Source organism: Caloenas nicobarica, chromosome 1, assembly GCF_036013445.1.
Source record: "Caloenas nicobarica isolate bCalNic1 chromosome 1, bCalNic1.hap1, whole genome shotgun sequence".
Lineage (NCBI taxonomy): Eukaryota > Metazoa > Chordata > Aves > Columbiformes > Columbidae > Caloenas > Caloenas nicobarica.
In genome coordinates, this window is record NC_088245.1 from 191356272 (window position 1) to 191369910 (window position 13639).

Genomic DNA, 13639 nt, shown 5'->3' on the forward strand with positions numbered 1-13639 from the left:
ATTCCTTTCCCGAAGCTTTTATTGCTGAGCACATGTCCCCTCTCAGCCTTGTGCCTTGCCTCAGCCTACTTGGAGCAGGGGAAGCCTCTACCTGTGTGCAGGCAATAGCCAAAACATTGCTGTGCCATCAGCACTGTTTCAGCCACAGATATACAGTACCGTACCATACAGGCTGCTAAAAAGAAAATTAACTCCATCCCGCCCAGACACAAAAGGATAACTAGTTCGTCCACTTCTGTTTGGTACATGACATGGCACGGCACACCTGACTGCATTTCAATTCTCTCTGAATATACGCTAAAAGATTCTTGGGACAGACAAGGCAGAAAAAGCAACTAAGGGAGTAAAGCACACAAAAAGCTGGACATGTCAGAGTATACCAGTTACTGCCAGCAACCTTTCATATTCTTCATCCAAGTCAACATGTACAGTTCTCACAGCAGTTAAAATTACCTGGCATCTTGACCAATCTGTATGGTCACCTGTTGTACCAAAATGGCAAAGTGCTTGAACACTAGGTGGCCACATTGTTTAGGTCCAAAATAGTAAACATGCACTACAGCATTACTAAGCTCTCTCGCAAGTTCCATACTAACAGTTCCATAACCCCTCCATACATGGACAAAAATTTGTTTGGTCACTGACAGGAAAGCCCTTGGATTACTCCCACACTCAAAGAGACAGTCTAGAACTTCCGTAAGACCCTGATCCCACGCAGACAATTCAACAGGCTTCCTGTCACAAAGGGCGCAAACAAAGTTCAGGGTGATGGCGAGCAAGCAATTTGGATCCTGTCAGGTAATAAGTCACAGACACACAGACATTTATTCACATCCTCAAACTCCTATCAGCCACAGAGGCTGAGAACAACGTAGCCCAACCGATTGGAAGGCAGTGGAGATTGCTCAGTGAAACTCATCTGGTTGTGAGAAAACCACCACCGCTTCATTTCCAAAACATACCGCAAAATATTTAGAAGCAAAGAAATAAGATACTGCATGGAAATTCTGGTTCATGTACAGAATACACAACTGGTGGAAAACTTGCTAATACCAGGAAGAATCAGTTTAGAGAAACAGGATCACTATCAGAGAAATGCCCAGCACCCATACTGCGAGATTGAGTATCCTAAGGTCAGGATGAAACACACGACCAATCTCTGAAAGTACAAGTCCAGAATACCAAGAGCTTTCAGCATCCTCCAAGAACAGGAGAAGATCCTCAAAATTGGGACAATCAAGATCAAGAGCACCGCGCTTGGCCCCTTCATTTTAACTAGAATTTATGGAAGGGAGCATGGCAGCCCTTGCAATTATGCAACAGGAGGACATCCAACAGACTTCACAGATTTCAGTCAGACAGAACTCAGTAATTCTCATAAACCCAGGCAAAATACAGATTCACCATAAGCCAAGCGCTCTCATGGAAGAAGCCTGGACATGATCTCCCATTTAGCAAAGTTATAGCTCTTTGTAGGTGATCAGTTGGAGTGGTTGGTAGTTGGAGACATTGGCTGTATGAACTGCCCACAATGGGACACTGTCGTAACTTCAACAGCTTCCACCCAAGCTGTACTGAGATCCAGTTTCTTCAACATTGTGTGAATTTTAAACAATTGTTGAGTTGTTCAGCACCACAGTCACACAATCCTCCAAAAAGACAGCCGAGAGCCCTTCTTAAGCAAGAAGGGCTATGTTCACCAGCATTACTGAAGCATGTATTCTAAGACAGAATTATAGTTTTTCCAGTATGGCCACTATAACACTGTGCATTTTATTCTGTCTATGAATCTTTGCATTAGAAACAATTTATTCAGCAACTTAGCCCAATGAATCACCAGACCTTGTTTTCCAAGCATTAAGTGGAACCAAAATGTGCCATTTACTCCATACCAGAGACATAATTTTAGCCTCTCTTTCACAGAAATGATCGAGAGGACAGCACCAAAATGGCATACGGATAATCTCCACTAGCACCTGATAATAGTGGTTATGTCTCTGTCTCACAAGACAACCAGAGACCATCACCTTGATGAGCTGGACTCAAGATAGAGACCAGAAGGCTTGGTAGCAACAGCACATCCACAAACAGCACCACACTTGTGCGTTCCCCCAGAGAAATGTGCACCAGTTCTGCAGCATGCCCTTAAAATTCCTGAAAAGCCATATATATGTCTAGACGATTTGGCCCACTCATCTCCCTTGTTCAAAAGATAACAGGTTATCTAAATATGTCACCAGAAGACTTACAGAACAACTCTATCCACTCCATCCAAAGGTGTTACTGGCTGATAATGCTTTGTGATGGTAGCATCAGCCCACTAAGCTCCAGAAATGAACGATGTTAAGATAAGAGCAAGGTGGCTGGTGTGACACTGAAGTCTCTGGCACCTACTGTCCTTGTGATAAAGTATAGTGAAAAAACTCCCAGCAGTGTCAAACACAAGAACATGGAGCAATCATAGGACAAGTGTGCGCACAGAACCAAAGAGGCAGGCAGCACAGAAATATTTCCCCATGAACATCGATATCTTTTTATATTCAGCTCAGTATTTCAAGTTGCTCCAGAGGACATCATGGTGGCAGCGTACATCTCGGTCTCAGCAATGTTATTAGAAATTGATGGATGTGAACGACCATTTTGGTTTGAGTGGAGGAAGCGTAGCTGGAAAGGCTCCCCTCAGCATAAATGGATCCATTCCATTCACCAAACAAGACTCATCAGTAATCACACTGCTCCAGGACCAGAACATCTGTCTTCTTGATGCATCTCAATTAAAAAGGGAGGAAAGATGAACAAACTAAACTAAAATTCTCTTTAAGCGCTCAGTAACAGGAAGCAAAATAAATATACCATGAGAACATACAGATGGAATTTCTCAAGGACGATCCCTCAAAGTCTTTAATCATATCATCATTCTTCCAGGAATTCCTGTCTTCTCTTGTGTGGCTAATAATTTCCCACTTTGGTACCAAATGACACCCCAAAAAAGTGAAGAATCTTTTTTCAGGTTGTCAGTATTCAAGTGCCTTTGGAAATCCCATGTCACATCATTCCTTTCTTATATGGGAGGCCTAATTGCTATTTCCCAATTTATTTTAAAGTCCTGTGCTGTATTGAGCTAACCTTCATTGTTCTTCAGGCTCTATATGATAGGGACAGTTAAAAAAAAAAAGTTAACATTCATGATTCTCTACTGGCAAGAACATTTTTTAGACAATGTAAAAAGAATTTAAGAACAACTCTTGGATAAAAATTACTCAAAGTACAGGAAAACATAATGAACTGCTTTAAAAAATGGATTTACTTCTTTTAAATTAAATTTCACTGAAATGATAAAAAATACTGGGTTTTATTCAATTTCATGCAGAACTTGCCAAGTTTGTACCTGAAAATATTTTTTCAAGGCATCAGCTTTAAAGTGAGCCAGAACACTTGTTGTCTTGCTCAGAGGAAGTCTAACATCAGCCTATTCCATCTGGCCAATTTTTAATTTTTTTTACTCACGCACATTTTCAAAAACACAGAGAGCAATTACCCAGTTTATCTTTGAATAGCACAGATCATATGTCCACTTCCATGTGTTCAACGCCTGCAAGATGAGATCATTCTGACACATCTACACTCCTCAAAACTGACAACTCAACAGTTGAGACAGCCGCAGCTTTCCTTCAACATCATCTGCCTCAGGAGTAACACAAACCTCTTCAGCAGCAAAGCAGCTATACGAGACCTTGGAACACAGTAAATGTCCCACTATCCCATAAGCATTATTTGAGTATTTGCCCCTAGTACTTGACTTCTGTTATCACACATTCAAGAGCCATATCAGACAATCTCACAGAACTTATACATCCCTGAGAAAGTATGCATTTGACCTAGACTTAACACACAAACTGCAAAATTATGTATTAAATCCAGAAAAGCCAGAGCCACCTAGTCAAGCTCTGAATGATTTACTGAGCTCACTGAATTTTGTGGTTATTGTATCGTTAACTTTAATTGACCTTTATTCAAAAAGTCATCTCCCCTATCCCATATTTCAGTATGGACTGCCAAGTATATTTTCATCCTTTACCACACACCTGATCCAAGGCTTCATCAAGCTAACAGGGATACTGCTGTTCAGTTTCTTTTCATTCAAAGCAGCAAAACATCAGCTGCCTTCTACCATAGCATTCTGAATTTCATTGAAGTCACACTTTCTTCTCAACACACTAACATGCTCTTTACCTGTTCCTGAATTAAAAATGCTTGACACTGGCTGCTGCTGTTTAGATTAATGCCACAGCTATTGCTGGAGTGGAAAGTATTTAATCATCTCTGGTAGGACTGCGTGGAGAACGAACTTGTGCTGATCTCAGAAAAAACATAGGCTGACCATATTTCATTAATATTTCAGAACATTCATTTTCAAAATACCCTTTTAACCACAAAAAGATCCCACAGACCTTTCAACTCATTTAGAACCATAGAATGGTTTGGGTTGGAAGGGACCTTTAAAAATCTTCTAGTCCAACTCCCCTGCCATCAGTAGGGACATTTTTTACTAGATCGGGCTGCTCAAAGCCCCAACCAGCCTCACCAATGATGAGGCATCCAGAACCTCCCTGGGCAACCTGCTCCAGTGTCTCAGGATTTAAACCAGGACTACCCTATTCCAAATAGAGGTGGGTTTTTTCTGTAAAAGATGTGTCAAACTCTATTTGACAGCCAATATGACAAAATAGGCATATATTAGTCTTCCTTATACCTCAAGGTATCAAAAGCACACACCTGAAACAACAAGATGACTCAAACAGCAGCTGTACCATGCCCTCAGAATAGCTACAAACTGTACTGAGTTCAACAAGACATCAAGATAAAAGAGCAGTAAGAATGTAACTATCAAAATACACAAGTCTATTGGAAACATTGTTCAACTGGATCTTACAAACCTCAAAAGGTGAACTGCCTCATCCCTCAAGTGTTCAGACCACAAGGAGCAAACTATACTACGCATCAAAGAGATGAGAAGCAACAAAATACATGTTGATCGTCTCAAAAGAGCCTACTAAACAAAGAACAGAAATGCAAACATTAAAAAAGAGTTTTGTAAATGAAGAGGTACAAATAAAGCATGGAAGTGCTCAGGTCTGAAATCATCCAATTTAAGGAAGAGAACAGAAATCCCTTTTTTTTTTTTTTTCCTCGTTGCGGGGAGGGAGGTGGGTAGAGGCGGAAGAGAAAAACATGGTTTTACAGCATTAGGCTGCTAAACTTGCTGATTCCAATGGTAAAATAGGACACAAAAAAAAGGAGTTTGTATTGAAATAGTGGAATATGATAGTCAATGAAGGAACAGGAAGACAATTCAAGAACCTGCAGTTTTAAATGGATCTAAAGATGGAAAGCTTACTGCAATTATGGCTATGGAAAAAAAGGATGTGGCAGCAGCTAAGATTAAATATCTTGAATAACAGCTTCAGTTGCAGCAGTACTGTTTTTATTGGAGTGAAAATGATAATTGTTCACCATCTGTAAGAACAGGAACTAAAGGCTGGAAAAGGTCTACTGTAAGACACATACAGCAAGCAGTAAATGGAACCCTACTTCTTTTGGAAATGTGAATGGAAAGATATAACCATTAAAAACAACTCATCCAACAAATGTAGTATGCCTGCCTAGTGATATTAGTGAAAAGAGAGACATGAACAAACCACTATGATCATAAATATTGCAAGAACGGGTAAAAGGTTCTACAAAGCTAAAATCTGTCCTCAATAATAAAAATACATGCAAATTTAGAAGTTGCCCACTGTACATTAGCCCTCAAGTTTAGTAACAAATCAAAACTTAGTCATACAAAACTAATCAAATTCTCCACTTCCACAGAAACCATGTGGAATGAAAAACAGAATAAAAGTAGTGCAGAATAAAGCTGAGAATTTCTCCAAGTGATGGACACACTCTGAAACAGCAGAAAGTCAAAAAGAAAAATATCTATTAAAATAGATAGCTAGCATCAGCTATCCTTCAGACATAAGAAATAAGCCTGAAAAATCATAAACATAATTGTAGCAATGTCTACAAGACATATTTATAGAGTCCAGCACTGTTTCCACCTGTCACAGACCTTCTATTTGTACAAAATTGTCAGTACATCAGTTTCCATTAACACGGATCCAAACTTCTCCCTGCCAAAATTCACTATTCTGAACAGATGCAATCTTTCTGCAGAAGATATTGTCAACACATTAGAGCCCTTCACAATAAATGCTACAGCAAATCAAGCAACAAAACAGGTCAGATTCTCAAGTCATCCAAAAAAATCAAGTTATTGCTTGAAAGATACAAGTGAAGAAAAAAAAAAACACAACACAGCACTCAACCAAACCCCAAACATATGCATACCTGCACTGTAGGCTAATACATTTGAAGTTAAATTACTCTGTTTGAGGACTTTTATGAGCTTTCCTTTAAACAACGCAGACATCATATGTTTTATAAACAAGTATTAGTTTATATGCCAAATAATTTAATGAACTTGTCAGTAAAAAGAAAAAAAAAAATCGTATTAGTAGTCCAAGCACACATTTCAAATATAGAGAAAGCAGAATAAGTGTTTACCTTAAGTTTGAATTCAAGCTGTGGTAGAACAGAAAGCAAAAGATGACTGTCAATATTGTATAACTCCAGAATCAAGTCAAACACGTGCTCTGACAGGTCACTAATTGACGTTTTACCAAGCATGAGGACCTGATTGAAGAACTGAAAAATAAAACAGAATACACATGAATAACAAGAATATATATATACTCTTCTAAATCCTACACTTGTCTACCACTAAATCTACCTTTTAATCTTACAACGTTTATTTCACCAATTTTTTTTTAAAAACAAAAAGGGTGTGCATAGATCAGGATTCTGTAGTAAAATCCTAAAATATCATTGTTTTGTAGTCAATAGTACAAATAAAGGAAAACACATAAAAGAGATGCTTAGTTTACCACAGGAAGCCTACAAATAATTTAAGAAACACAACTTTAGAGGAGTTCCAGTGCATCAGATCTTTTTATAATGTGACTATTTTTAGAGTTATTTCACTATTGAGCACGATCATTTTCAAAGCATTCTAACATTTAGTCAAAACAAGGCTGAAACAACTGGCTAATTACTACACTACACAGTTGACAGGTTAATGAGTTGTAAGTAAAAGCATAGGAATTAATAACTGACTGTTCCAGAATTTATATTTACAAGCAGCATAATGCAGCTGTAAAGCAATTATTCTTTCTTGGTGAACTTGACAGGTTTGAGGGAAACTTCATACTTTTCATTAAAGAAAATATTTTCTAACATAAAATATTAATTCCACACTACTTTCAACTCTATCCTTTCATAATAGATGGCTGAGAAGCAACTAAATAGGTGTATACCACCCCCTACTCATAGGAGGGAGGACATAACTTAGAAAATTTTTCTTCTTTTGGGTTAAAACAATACACAAGTGTGGCTAAACAAATTAGACTATATCCACCTGCCACTAAGACAACACAATGTACATAACTGGCAGTTCAGTTTTCTACTCCTAAACTTTGGACAGAGGAACATCACAACCCCCTGTACCTAACAAAGTTAACCATATCAGTCAAGAAACTAAAAATATGAAAGCTACCACTTTTTAGGGTTATAAAGCAAACCCCAACAAGTGATACAACAGAAAAAGTCAATGGTTTATAGGAATTACTAGAAAATAGCAGATAAGTGCATTTCATTAGAAGTTAAAGACTCGGTACTGTCTTGCAGAAAAGTTTTCCTTTTCCAGATATACTTGCCTGGAATGTATATATTCCTGGATAGGCAACTAAATCCTACTGTGTCTTTAATATATTTTAAGAAAGAAACTTTCAAAACAAAGAAACCAGACAGCATAATATTTCCCACTTGTGGGAAACCAAGAACAGAAGAATGCATGTACATATTTTCCATAGGAGGAAGACTTTTATTGTACAGACTTCCTTAAAACCCACAAAACGTCCCCAGTTTGTAATCTAATCTTACAGATGAACATTAAAAACATGTTCCCATGTAGCAACACCTTCCCAAACAGTAGGTTTGACTAACAGGTTTGGAGTAAGAGTTTTCACTGAAGATTTTTTTAAAATCTTCTTAATAGAAGGTACTCACTTTCCAAGTACCACAAGTGTTACAAGCTGGAAATCAACAAAAAACATTGAAAATTTTCTATTGTTTTCAAGCTCTTGAGGTTTTCGATAGCTGGCATGAGACCTGCTAAATCCTTAACTACTTTCCAAAAAAAAAGTAGTGTAATTTCATTTTCTATTGTGTAACTTAATTTAGAGCATACTCCTGTCTGATCTTTACTTCCTCTCATCATTCTTCTCTCGCAGTGTCTACGATGTATACACTCAACTTGGCTACAACCCTCAGTCCACTCGCTAGTTTTTCTTCCTTACTATCTATTCTTATATTTTATTTCCTCTTCTTTTCCAGTGACAATGGCATTAATATTCTGCTCTATCTTCCCTTCTCCTAGCTTCTAAATATTCTCATCTCCTCACTAGAAAAACAATTTTGCCACAGGAACAATGTGTTTGTATATTATCATCAGAATAATACATTTAATTACATTTGGTCTTGGAGTCACATTAAGGACTGAAGTGCAAGGTCTCCCAAGACAGCAGAAAGTAAACTATTCATTGCACTTCAGAAATCAAAATTGTTACAGGGTTAGTAGTTTCTGCATGGTAAAGAATTAGACTTCAAAGGGTCAGGTTACGCGGTGGTTCATTAATATAACAATTCTCTCAAAGAGCAATTGAGAGTTTGTCAAAAGTTATTTTACAACCTTATTTGGCTATATGCAATCCATTCTTTTTATAATACAGCTCAGTTTAAAAAATTATTTATTTCCATATTTGTTTATAGTCTTCACTTACGTTAGTAATGTATGGCTCAATTGCTTGCGCTGTCCTCTTTAGTAAAGCTTTTGCCAAATCATAGGCTTGCTTGTTTAAATTCTGGAGAAAACAAAAACAAAAACCAAAAAAAATTAGCACATGCATTAATTTTAAAAATAAATAAGAGAACTTAAAGCTACCGCATACTGGTAAATGCATTAAAGAAATAGCCTGTTCTTTTTATACTTTCAGTAGTAAAGATAATATAGTAAAAACAAACCTAGTCCAAACAGAGCTTTGTAGTATCCACTGGGATTACTGAGAAAACACTTTCCTGGCAAATCAGGGATTACTTTTCAGTTGCCCATCTAAGCCTGACACTCGGTGAATCAGTTCCTGTATTTTACTGCTGCTCCTTATCAGCTTCCCAAAAAAACAGGAAAGCAACACTGAGGCATTTACAGTCACCACAGAAGCAAGATATTGAACAGGATTGTGGCAGAGAATAAATTCTGTCCTTGCATCAAGCAGCCACCTGTGAACCACCATCACACTCTCTCCATAGTTTCTCCCAAAGATACTCTTAGTCTGTTTGACTGAGACAGCCACTGCAGACCTGATTAACACATAGAAGAATGAAGGAAAAATCTTCAATACCAAAAAATATATAGTCTTTTAATAAGTGAAGTCTCTGTAAAAATATAGTTCCCCCAATTTTGATTAGTCTTTGCAATTTAAAACACCTAGCATGTTCCACTTACAACAGTATAAAGGGGAAGTTTGTGGTTGTTTTTTAAAAATACATCTCACCCATAAAAGGAAAACATCCTTCCTTTTAGCATAATGAAAAGCCACAAGATGCATTGCCACATGCAGGGTATTTCTTCGCCTGCATATGCTTAGTTCTTTGTAGCCATCTGAATGAGAAGAGATCTTCAAAGAGATGGAAAGTACTGTCTGTATTCAAAAACTACCTAAAACTATGGACATCTAGACAGCAGTGGGAACAGATTAACATTTTCTGTCAATATAAAACAAAAGAAGTCTTTGGCTTGCCTACTGATAGAATTAAGGTAGGTGACTGAAGTCAAAGACTATGAAGATTCACACCTCAAGTATCTGTTACTCAGAGCCACCAGAGAAAGTGAATAAAAATCCCAATTGTGGAAAGATACTAGAATGCTTACATAAGAGGCTAATATCCTTGTAATTTCCTCTTCCCTTATCTAATCCACATGGAAGGGCCAACATTGGCAGACTTTTTACAATATTGTACAGCTGTTCCATGTCCCAGAAAGGAGCAGGTTCTGCATGCCAGATCGCTCTTCATGGTTAAGACAAGAAAAAATACAAAATACAAAACCAAAACACCACACTAAAAAAAAACACTACAAACGTTTCCACCTGTAGCATTTGTTTTCTGTTATTTAGTTAGAGCTGTGACTGTTCAGGAAGCAGAGGGCACAACCAAGCATAACAAGCAATGTCTGCCACTTGCAATTCTTGCTCTGATCCTTCTTGACTTCCACGGTTCACCTCCACCAAAACAAAGAAAACAGCTTTCACCTGGGTAAGAGTAAACTCTGTATCATGGGCAAGATCTGATTTCTGTATAAAACAAGTCTGAACAGCACAGCAGAGTTCCAACAGGCAGATCTGTTTTGATTCCCACTAGTTAGAGTTTCAGTTGTATCTTTCACATAACAGTTCATTTTTAAAAAGCTTCCCGAATTCAACTACACAACTAGTAATAACTAAAGTTTTAAAAAACATGAATTCTCACACATGTCCTTAGGAAAGAAAGTCTGAAAGAACAGAGATCTTTCGTAATTAAGCTACTAAAGGCCAGGCAAAAGATCTCCCAGCACCTTGATGTCTGCAGAGAAAAACACTAGAAGTAGCTATTTGCAACCCTGAGTAACATATTCACATTACACTTCATTGTATCTAAAAAAGCTCCAAAGAGAAAAAAATAGTGTAGAACACAAGTGGGTACGGAAAGTTAGCTATTATTTTCACGCCTCACACACTGAATTTAATTGTGCCAATAGCCAGGGCTCTCAAATGTCCAGAGGCCAAACTTTCTGAAAATAACAATGCCAAAGAAGTCTTAAAAGCACACGAGAAGAGTTTTCTTCTCCCTTTTCCAGCTTCAGGGTAAAAGTAGGAACAAGAAAAAGTGGTATTGCCTTAACCAAAATGAAAACAGGAGCAACCCAAGGCATTACCAAGTAAGTTCAAAGATCTTTTAAAAAACATCAAACCTACCTTTCTGGCTAATTTAATAGCCACAAAGATACTTCGAACTTTGCCTGCAGGAGAAATTTTATGAGGGTAAGACCTAACTTAACAAATTTCTTCTGTCTTTTATCTAAAGTCTTCTAAGCTGAAATATATTTCAAGATCTTTTAATGATTTAAGAAAGCCCTCACTGATGGGGACAATCATGTTCATCAGGATGCCCAGTGCAGATGAGCTTTCAAGAGTCCTGGACTGGGTAGTAACTAAGCCATCAGCTGGCAACACTGCTTGAAGTAACCATTAGTAATTACTACGTTTTGAAGGAAAAAGCAGAAATAAGTATTAACTGATAAGGACAAACCAAAGAGCCACCCAAGAAAAGGCAGAACGCACATCTTCTGTAAGATAGTTGAGAAGTTACATCTGACTTCTAAAACAGAGGATCCTACAGATGCACCTTTTCCCCAAAAAAACAAGTCCAGTTTTCTTTCAGAAAAGAATGTTAATAAACAGAGGAGAACTTTTTTTATGCTTACAAAGCCTTCAGCAATACTACTTGAAAACAGACCATCTTCATCAAGCATAAGTTCTCTTCTTTCTCTCAATTTCTGCCATTACTTTTGTGTATATATTCCTAGCATTTCAAGCTTTTTACACTTCTGGAAGACATTAAGAGTTTTGCCAACTTATTTTTCATACCTGTTCTTCTCTAGAATATTTGACTAACTTCTCCTGCAGGTACAAGAAGCGGTGGCAACCTCTCTGACAGCAAGGCACAAGCATTTCTGTGTATATATAGACAATGCTCTCCAGGATAGTTTGTCACAGAGCCAAAGTTCAGTTGTACTGCTACAATGGGGTTGGCAGTGATGGAAACATGTACCCACTGATTTTTTTTCACTTTTTCCAGTTGCCTTTCAATGTCCAATTTAACACAGCTCAAACAAATTTAGAGTGAAATAATTTGTACTCATCCTTTAAAAGAAAAAAAACCCACTAACAGAAAACAAATGCATGTCCCTTGTCCTTTCTTCAAAAAGGATGACTAGCTAGCATCAACCCAGTCCTTAATTTTATAACTTTAGGAGTAAAATCAAATACTATGCCTACATGTAGAGCAAATGTTATGAAAAAAACATACATTAAGATATTATTTTCTTCGCATTTGAAAATGGTCGTAAATTTTATTATCAATGGCCCAGCAGCAGGCCCTCTTGGGTACAAATTCTGACAAAACAGTTTTAACAGATTCTCTAGTTGTGCTGGGGGTGAGAAACAGGTTTTTAAGGATGGCTGACAAAGAAAAAGCTCAGCTAAAGTGTTGCCAAGACAGATAACACTAATTATTAAGCAAGTTCCTAGTAGAGAAAGTCAGGAATTTAATCGTCAGTATCACTTTTTCAAAAAGATAAGCATGTGGGATGTGCAATGTGGGATTCCCTGTAGTATTCCTGAGGCTGGAAATGGAACACTCTGGCAAACGCTCCAGGAAATAAAGTACAACTTGCCTTCTAACACACTGCACAAACAAAATTGTTTACAGGTGCTGCCATAAAGGCTTCATAATCTAAAAAGACAATTAAAAGAGAAAGGAAAACTATGATTTTTTTCTTGCCTTTTTGTATTGACTACCTCTCCTTTGCTTCTGGTCTTTTTTGGGTTTAGTTCACTATTTATTTAATACCCTCTTAGTATAATCCTATCAAAATAATTTCAATAGAGTTCATAGAAAAAAAGAAAACAAAAACCACAACAGGAAAAAAAAGTAATTAAACATCAAAGCAATTAAGAGCTAAGCACATGGTCAGACAAGTTCAGTTTAGTGTTTTATTGAATCACCCGATTATCTGCTGTACTACTCCAGCAAGCCTGTGCACACTCTATCATACCTGTTTTGTGAGATGAGCTTCAGTCACTTTCTTTCAGGTTTACATCAATATGGCTTTTATTCTGACCAAGTGAGACTGATGACAAACTCACGTGAGCTAGGACATCTTAGACTACTTCAGTGACTAGGAATTGTGGCAGACAAACATTTGACAGTACATCATGTCCCCACTTTATGCTCCTTATGCCCAAGTTTTTGCAGCCATCCTTGGTAGCACCACTACCTATTAGACTTGCTACTCAGGACTATGGACTGTGTCTGACATTCCTCTTAGGAAAGATATTGAGCTTGATTTTAATACGTAACAGCATCAAACTAACATTTGGTAAACTGTTCAATTAGTAACTACAACTCTTAAAAATATTCCTATAATTTTCACATCAATCTGTCTAGTTTCAGAATTTTAGCCATTGGACCTTGGCATCCAGAATCAAAAACTAAAGGAGCCATTTGAACCTTCTGTTCCCAATACACACAGACTGCTCCTTTCATAAATTATACACATTAAGCTCCTCAATTCTTCAACCTAGTGTTACTACAACTGTTTATACAGAAAAAGTCACACTAATTCTACTACTATTTTCTATTTTCATCCAGTTCACAAGGG

The 13639-nt window shown here is 37.4% G+C and overlaps 1 protein-coding gene across 4 annotated transcripts in view; it reads right to left on the reverse strand.

Moving 5' to 3' along the window:
* The window catches only part of PDS5B (PDS5 cohesin associated factor B), a 138546-nt gene that overhangs the window by 90252 nt on the left and 34655 nt on the right, over window positions 1-13639 (reverse strand). For all 4 annotated transcript variants that reach the window (XR_010606464.1, XM_065638895.1, XM_065638905.1 and 1 more), the window contains exons 7-8: window positions 8943-9023; window positions 6610-6750 (exon numbers count right to left, since the gene is read on the reverse strand). Coding sequence is in view for 3 of the 4 variants with exons in the window: in XM_065638895.1 (XP_065494967.1) it covers window positions 6610-6750; window positions 8943-9023 (222 nt within the window). In the remaining variant the exon portion in view is untranslated. The remainder of the gene's footprint in view (window positions 1-6609; window positions 6751-8942; window positions 9024-13639) is intronic.